General features: G+C 35.3%; 1 protein-coding gene across 1 annotated transcript; it reads left to right on the top strand.

Moving 5' to 3' along the window:
* The first annotated feature begins 5,693 nt into the window (after window positions 1–5,693).
* Window positions 5,694–7,835, top strand: LOC139891989 (PWWP domain-containing protein 6-like). Its single transcript, XM_071875010.1, has one exon. It carries the CDS (start codon window positions 5,847–5,849, stop codon window positions 7,722–7,724), a length of 1,878 nt encoding a protein of 625 aa, XP_071731111.1. The 5' UTR covers window positions 5,694–5,846; the 3' UTR covers window positions 7,725–7,835.
* The last annotated feature ends 383 nt before the right edge of the window (window positions 7,836–8,218 follow it).

Here is an 8,218-nt window from a genome sequence, read left to right as displayed (position 1 = left end):
CATAGTCACCATAAATGAATTCATGTGAATGTTTCTTGTTTACATCTTACCGACAGTTTATCCCGGATGGCTATATCATGCACATTGCTAAACAGTTAACGTATACAAGTGTTCCTAAAAATCCCAACCTTTTAGATTAAATATAATTAATTATTTCACTCATTAACTGTTTGAAACCTGATCAAAAAGGTTCAATAATTGTTTATTTTCTGTACCAATTTATATGTACGGAGTACTAATGTGTAAACTTAGAAATGTAAAAATATTTTTAACAAATCTAAAATCTTCGTAATCAATTTACAGTCTAACTTTTATCTTAATCATTCATGAACGTGTAATATATCTATATTAAAACTAACGAAACGTCAACCGAGTGTCACTGACATTTACTAATTAGGCTCGAAATCAATTATTTTTAATATATTCTCTTTCTATATGCAAACACTTTTAAATAGCAAGTTTTAACTACTAAAATAAATATATTATATATTTTTAAACAATTAGATTTAATATAATTTTATATATTTACAAGAAATATTTATATTTACATATATATACATTTCTATATATTTATAATAGTAGTTTTTATTACATCGCATATTATTTTATATATTTATTTCCTAAAATTAAATCATATATATATCAAATAATATTTCAAATTATATATATATATATATATATATATATATATATATATATATATATATATATATATATATATATAGATATATTTAAATATATATGTATCTATTTACAACTAGTTGTTCGTGAATCGTCGGGAACAGTCGAAGGTCAATTGAATATATGAAACAGTTAAAAAATTTTGAGACTCAACCTAACAGACTTTGCTTATCTTGTCAAAGATATTAAATCGTATCGAGAGTTTGTTTTAAAATTAGTCGAAATTTTCCGGGTCACTACAGCTGTAGTGCGTCTCTAACATGCAAAGACGCATATTGTGGCAACAAGAAACCCGGAGGTGTTGATGAATTAGTTATGGTTAGAGCAATAGTGATACCAACTGGTTGTGACTGTTGTTGCTCTAGTTCCTGTATTCTATTCCTCATTTCTTTTAACTGACTATGTAACTGAAAATTATACTTTCGCAAGTCATCTTATGCACTATGCTCCTCTGAGGATGCTCTCGCTATTCTGGGGATCAAGGGGGTATCAACATCTCGAGTTTGATCATCCATACCTGTCTTATCACAACATCTCACAAAAGCTTAGTGGATAATCGGTTAGTACCTAGCAACTAACACGTATACCACCTACATTCACTTTTCCCTTTCCCCCACTAGGATGTTTAACACAACTCATGGTTTAGGAACATGACACTCACGTGTACGTGTTGCCAAACCTATGCTCTGATACCAAGTTATTACACCGTACATTTTTTTTAAATCACAGCGGAAGTATTTAAAGCATATAGCATTTACATATTACAATACAACTGGTGTTACTTTTCAAAACAGTTATACATAGTTAAATTAAAAATCAGAGTTCTTCAGTGTGTCAAACATAACCCAAGCACGGCTATCTTCTCCCGTCCCAAGCATGTAAAACAATATAACCTGCAGGGGAGAAAATATGGGGGATTAGCACAATGCTAAGTGAATGAGATATCCCAACAGATATTACTATCAAGTATCAAGCCTAGATTTTAGAGATCATGCATCCGGTCATGGTCATGTGAACATAGATTTACGTAGCTATCATATAATATAACAATACACATCTGTAACATATAGAGCTAGGCAGTAATTCAACTAATAGAGCAGCAATATCATCAACAAGCTATTCACTAAAGGCATCAAAGGCACTACCCTAACATAACCTTACATAGCTATACAATAAGGGTATCAATAGCTCTACATAGCTATTCACTAAGTATCAATAGCTCTACACAGCTATTCACTCTCATAGCACTAACGGCTATACATAGCACTAACGGCTATAAATACAAGAGGATCGTTGACTCTAACAGGTCTACAACTACTAGTTGATCAAGCTAGAGCTGTACCGATAGCCATTGTTATTGTCACACAGTATACCTCTCCTGACATTTACATACGTCGATTGTAATATACTGCCATTACAATAACCAATGAGCCCAACACTTCTATACACGGTTGACCTCTTCTGTCCCTTCTATACACGGACAGTTATAACATGTGCACATAAACCACCTACAACCTTATGGTAGGTAACATCACTAATAAACACAGGGTACCCTAATCATGCATGCTATAGATTTAATCTAATTAGGCAACCTGATAATATCAGTATCACCTACTATTTATAATTAAACAGTAATCAACATGCATATATAGTTTATCATAATCTTTAGTAGCATAACAGTGGGTAGTAATTGCACTTGTTAATAAATACCAATATCCATAAGGATAGTCCCACTCATCGATTACCAAGAAGAACACAGTGGTCTAATGTTACTGAGTCTTCTCCGTTCTTTTATCACCTGAGAACATCATTTACTGAGTTAGTATACTTCTACAATCAATGATAATCATCAATTAATACTATAAACCACATCATATAACTCTACATTTATTATTTGACAAGGCTACATAAGTGTCCATGCGAAAACAACCCTTATACGCATGTAAAACGAAGCATACAAGCTATCGTGTCTTTTTGACCAAAAATAAAGTCTGATTTATTACTTTAAAAGCTTACCAATAGAAAGTAAACTTCATTAAGTTTCCAACGATATTTGATTCATCAAAAATGGAGTTACAATTTGAAAGTTACGGCCAAAACAAGTATCCAAAAAGCTGACAGATTGCAATAGCGCGAGAGCACCTGCAATCGCCCGGTTGCACCTGCAACCGTCTGGTTGCACCCAAAATGGTCCGGATACACCCTGTAACCGTACGGATGCATCCTGCAACCGTACGGGAGCTGTTCATCAGTACCAGGTCGCTGTTTTCGTCATTTTAAGCCCCAAATCTCATTTTTGCACTATTTTGACACTACAAATCACATAGAGAACATACATAACTCATATACAAAAGTTTACTAACATCAATTTGACACAAACAACACTTTTAGATCAAGATTTGATCAAAAACCCATTTGGTATGAAACTTTGATAAAACCCAAATTAAACACAGATTAAAGCACGAATTTGACATGTAAAATACCTTGTAATGATCATGAAATCACTGATAACAAATACCCCAAATCGATTTAACACAAAACGAGATTCAAAGATTAGGGTTTATGAGGATTTGAGAGTGTTTGTGGAAGTGTTAGGAGTTTCCAAGAATGGAATTAAAAAAGAAGCAGGGGTTTTAACTCAACAAGGGTTTCTTCATAGTGAAGAATCCTATTCTGCAATACACACGGGAATTTATCAGTTTTCAAAAATACGAAACACCTCATTAAGTGTTCTAAACGAGGTTCAATTTAAATAAACAAACCTGTTCTGTGACCCTTGTCACGAAGTAGTCTCGACTATATAAATAAATAATTATAAACGCGTAATTATTAAAATAACATATAATTATTAAAATCAATAATATTAACACATACAGGGTAAAATGGTCATTTCCTGCTAGGCCCAGTCTGAGGGTATTACAAGAATTTGAGGATGATTCACAATCGACTATTACTTTGAGTAATGTTTTGGTTTCTGGAGTTTCGGATGTTAATTATTTAAATCGATCCCTGTTTACATCCTCTGATCAAATTTTTTTGGTTTCTACTAATCGCCTTGTGGTGTCAAATAGTTGTTTGAATGGTTCAGATGGTGATCAAAACGTGTTGGTGAGGTTCCTGGTTGAGGCTGGTTTTGTTACAGCTACACATTTACAAATTAATGTCATGGCAACACCATCTGTATCCCTCTATGTTAATTGCAATGATCCATGCTTGGTGGATAATGGGATGAAATAAAAAGTTAGGTCGTTTGATGCTGCTGCGATTTCTATTTCGAAAGCTGTAACTACTGTTGGGCCTGTTTTTGGCCCAAGTACATACTGCGTCTACTATTTTAGATGATATAGCTGCTGGTGGGTCCGTTTCAGCCAAAGTTGAGATTGACTCGGCCCAATTAAATGCTGTGATTTCTGACTTGAATGATAATTCTGTTTTTGGGCCTGTTGCGGCCCTAAGTACACACTAAGGTTATTTCCAGGGATTTAGGTCCATGTAGCTTCTACTGCTTCTATTCCTAGTTTTGTAGAAAGAATAGATAAATTAAAGAAAGAGGAGAAGTCAAAGAACGACGAAAAAACGGACATTTGAACGGAAGAAAAAATATGATGAGATGCCTTTATCGGTTTTGATTAGACGGAGTGGAAGAGAATATTGCTACGGCGAGGTACCTCTTATGAAGGTATTTGCAAATCTTGGTACACGATGAATAGGAATGAATCAAAAGTTCATCTTGGGGTTGATAAAACGGGTTCGAGAAAGAAGGCGAATGTAGCTTTCACGTCGGGTTCGTTTATGCTTAAAAGCAACGATGATGAATTAGATTGTGTCGAAGCGTTTCAAAAGTTATTTTTAGAAGCCCAAGACGTTAATCCTTCGGTCGGTGGTAATAAAGGTTTTTTTTCAAGATTTAGCAGATATATGGTGGATTTTTCTATAAATTCCTCGGTCTTTAATAAGTAGTTCTTCTTCTAATGTCATATCGTATAAGTTCAAATATCGAAAAGGCAAAGACGTTCATATCGACAAAGTTGACGGAATCACAAATCGCCCGAATGAGCGGAACGGGAAAGGTCCCTCATAAGCTTGTTTTTGTACGTTATAGTCATAATCGTTGTTCGGTTTTTTAGGCTATTGTTGTTTTCATATTTGTTTTTGTGCTAGTTATCGATTTCACGGTTATGTTAGTTTAGTCGTTGTTCTTGGGTAGTGGTTAGATACAGATTATTTTGTGACGTTTACTTGTTCGAGTATGCTCATTTTCTGGTTGTTTGTATCGATTTGGGGTCTCCATTTATTCGATAAAGGTCACTATTTATAGAACTCTTAAAAAATATTATTAAAGTACTCCGTCTTAATCATTTATAACAGCACTTATTCACTTGGCGTTTTATTATTTTAATTTCTCATGAAATGAACCAGGACTAAAGGTATATGTAAAATGTTCGATTTGGGTTGCTAAATTAAAAACGTTTCACCAAACTCAAACTTGCCTACTTTCATAGGGCGATTATTGTATTTCACTCCACTCATCAGCTTCTTATTTCATGTTCTAAGAGATTCATCAGGTATTTTTCTTTCAATTTTTCTCACTAGTCGTTTATAATTCGTGTTTTTATTTTAGGGTTTGTTTCACATGTACTTTTTTTTTTTTCTATAAAATATGTGCAAAACCCATATGTTTTGTGGGTGTAATTTTGTTAGTTTTTAGTGGTGTCTACTGCTAAAAAAGTTTTCAATGGCGGTTCTGAAATTGAGAAAACCCTAAAAGTTTGGTTTTTAATTGATGGGTATTTCGAATCTTTCCTTTCTTTTTTTGAAAAAAAAAAAAAAAAAAATTATGTTTTTTGTTTTATATGTGTTCTATAGTGTTGGGATTTGAGTTTAATAGGGTAATCTTTGATGTATTTTTATTCTGGATTTTGTTTCTAGAAATGGAAGAAAATAAGATAACAAATGTAACCTCAAATAATGATTTGAAGCTGGAAAATAATGTTGGTGTTACAACAACAACAACAACAACAATAATTGAAAAGACTGAGGTTTCTGTTGTTAAGGTTAATAAAGAAGTAAATGAAGGTGAGATTTTAAAGAATAAAGAAAATGAATTGGTTGATTGTGATGAGGGTGTTAAGGTAAATGTTAGTGAAAATGTAGAGTCTTTAGCTATGGATGTTGATGAATTTTTGGGTGGTGAAATTATAAATGAGGTGAATCGCATTTTCGAGGGTGGGGATCCGGTCGAAGTCTGTAAAACGAGGGAGAAAGAGGCGAGAGATGAAATGGTAGCAGATATTTTTGAATGGAAGGATGAAATTGATATGAACGATAATAATAATGTTAATGTTGAAAATAAAAAAGATGATGAAAGTGAAGAAGGGGAGGATAATTTTGTTGTTGGCGATTTCGTGTGGGGAAAAATCAAGAGTCATCAATGGTGGCCTGGTCAAATATATGACCCGTCTAATGCGTCTGATTATGCGGCTGGTATTAAATGTAATGAAGGTCAACTTTTGGTTGCTTATTTTGGGGACGGGTCTTTTTCTTGGTGCTCACCGTCACAGTTGAAGCCATTTATTGAAAATTTTGAAGAAATGTCTAAGCAGAGTGACTCGAAGAAGTTTTTGAATGCGGTTAATAAGTCTTTAGAACAGGTTAGTAAGTTTGTGGGGGCGGAACTGAAGTGTAAATGTCAATCTGTTGATTTGGGTGTGAATGGTGGTGTCAAAAATGTTGGGATCAAGGAGGGGGTTTGTGCCCCTAAAGGGAAGACGGTTAAGGTTTTGATGGAGCGGTTACAGCCGGTTGAAATTGTTTCTACGTTGATGGGTTTGGCTATTATGGGGCCCGATACAGGACTTGATGAGCTCGAACTTACTGTGCTTAAAAGTTTCTTGAGCGCCTTTTATAGCCAAAAAGGTGGACGCTTGCTTGGGAAATTTCATGAACCGGAGTGTATTGAAGGTCTTGAAGATAAGACGAGAAGTGAAGATGGACCTTCAGAAAATGGCGATGATGATGATAAGTTGTTTCAAAGAAGGAAGAAGAAGAGTGTTGCAGAATTGTTGGGTGACGATGAACGGAAAATAAAGAAAGTAAAGACGTCTAATGATGGAGGTTCGGGTAGTAGGAAAAAGAAGGGGTTGTCGGTTTCTGTCACATTTGAAAGTGATCACGAAAATGGTGATGGCTTTGGTGGTGTTGAGGACGAGATGATGTCACCACGACAAAGGAAGAAAAGCAAATATCTTTCACCGCCTTACTTTAGTCCCGTTGGGGGTGGAAAGCTTTCAGGTTCATTCAAAGAAGAAAAAACGGAGCCTGCAAATGGTTCCGAAGTGGATGATTCATCGAAGAGCAGTGGGAGGAAAACTATTCAAAAGAGACGTGCACGTGCACGTGAAGGGTCAGATTCAAAAGCACATAAGCTGAATGATGGTGATGTGAAAGTGGACAGCGTGTTAAATGGCCTGTTACGTGCAGCCCTCGATCCTTCATCGTTATCGGAGAAGAATGTCCCGGAAATCACCAAGTACATTTTATCCTTCAGGATGTCAAAATTTGAAGAAGGTTCAAACAACCAGCTCACTGATGGTAAAAAAGTTGATTCACCAGTGACCCTTGTCATAGAATTCCCGCCCGAAGCTGCTGTGCCAACCAAGTCCGATCTCGTAAAAGCTTATAAGAAAGTCGGGAACTTGATCAAAAAGGAAACATGCATTGACGGGTCCAGTGCTTTTGTTGTGTTTGGTAACTGTGACGATGCAGAATCAGCTCTGGACATGTCACTTGAGAATATGCCATTTGGTGATGTTAATTATCGTGTTAGTGAGGAAGCTATACCGTCTGTAAAGAAGGGTTCGCGGAGGGCGGAAAGTGAAGACACGTTGGAATCGGATCTTGCGTTTATCAAGCAGAAGCTGGAGACAATGAGCGAAACGGTGCAGAGGTGTGAAGAAAGCGAGATGAAGGCTGATGTGAAGGCGCGTCTTGAAGCAGGGATAAAGGAGGTTCTTGATAAGGTTGGTAATATGTGCGGCAAGTGACTAAGTTTTATCTTAGGGAGTAACTAGTAATAAAATTAGAGATGTTTGTGTTCTTATCGCCTTTGTGTTGTTGGATTCTGTCCTTCCTATATTAATTAAGTTTTTTGTTATTTGCTGAAATTTATCTTCTTACCTTCTCTTGATATATTTGTGCTGTTCATCAAGGTTTCCTAAACGCAGTACGCATTAGTTTGCTACTAGCTGTAGGAATCAGGATAGCTTTATTACATCTTTTATTCATTCAAAACCAACTCAGACTCAAAGTACTGTAATTGTTAACTTATGGTCTTAAGGAGGATCAATACACAAATTGTTAACAGCTAATGGAAACAGTTAGTCTTCTATAGGATCATTGGGGGTCTCTTGTGCAGTGCGTTTGATTGTTACAACAGGGCATCCACAATGCTTCACACAATATTCACTCACAGTCCTAAAAAAAAAAAAAAAAAAAAACCCTGTTCAGTAATGAAATAAATATAAATATAAGCATCATG

Source organism: Rutidosis leptorrhynchoides, chromosome 2 (genome assembly GCF_046630445.1).
Source record: "Rutidosis leptorrhynchoides isolate AG116_Rl617_1_P2 chromosome 2, CSIRO_AGI_Rlap_v1, whole genome shotgun sequence".
Lineage (NCBI taxonomy): Eukaryota > Viridiplantae > Streptophyta > Magnoliopsida > Asterales > Asteraceae > Rutidosis > Rutidosis leptorrhynchoides.
This window is presented reverse-complemented; position numbering and strand designations above follow the sequence as displayed.

Excerpts from the sequence above, each read along its gene's own strand:
- LOC139891989 (XM_071875010.1), top strand. The coding sequence starts at position 5,847 with ATGGATGTTGATGAATTTTTGGGTGGTGAAATTATAAATGAGGTGAAT.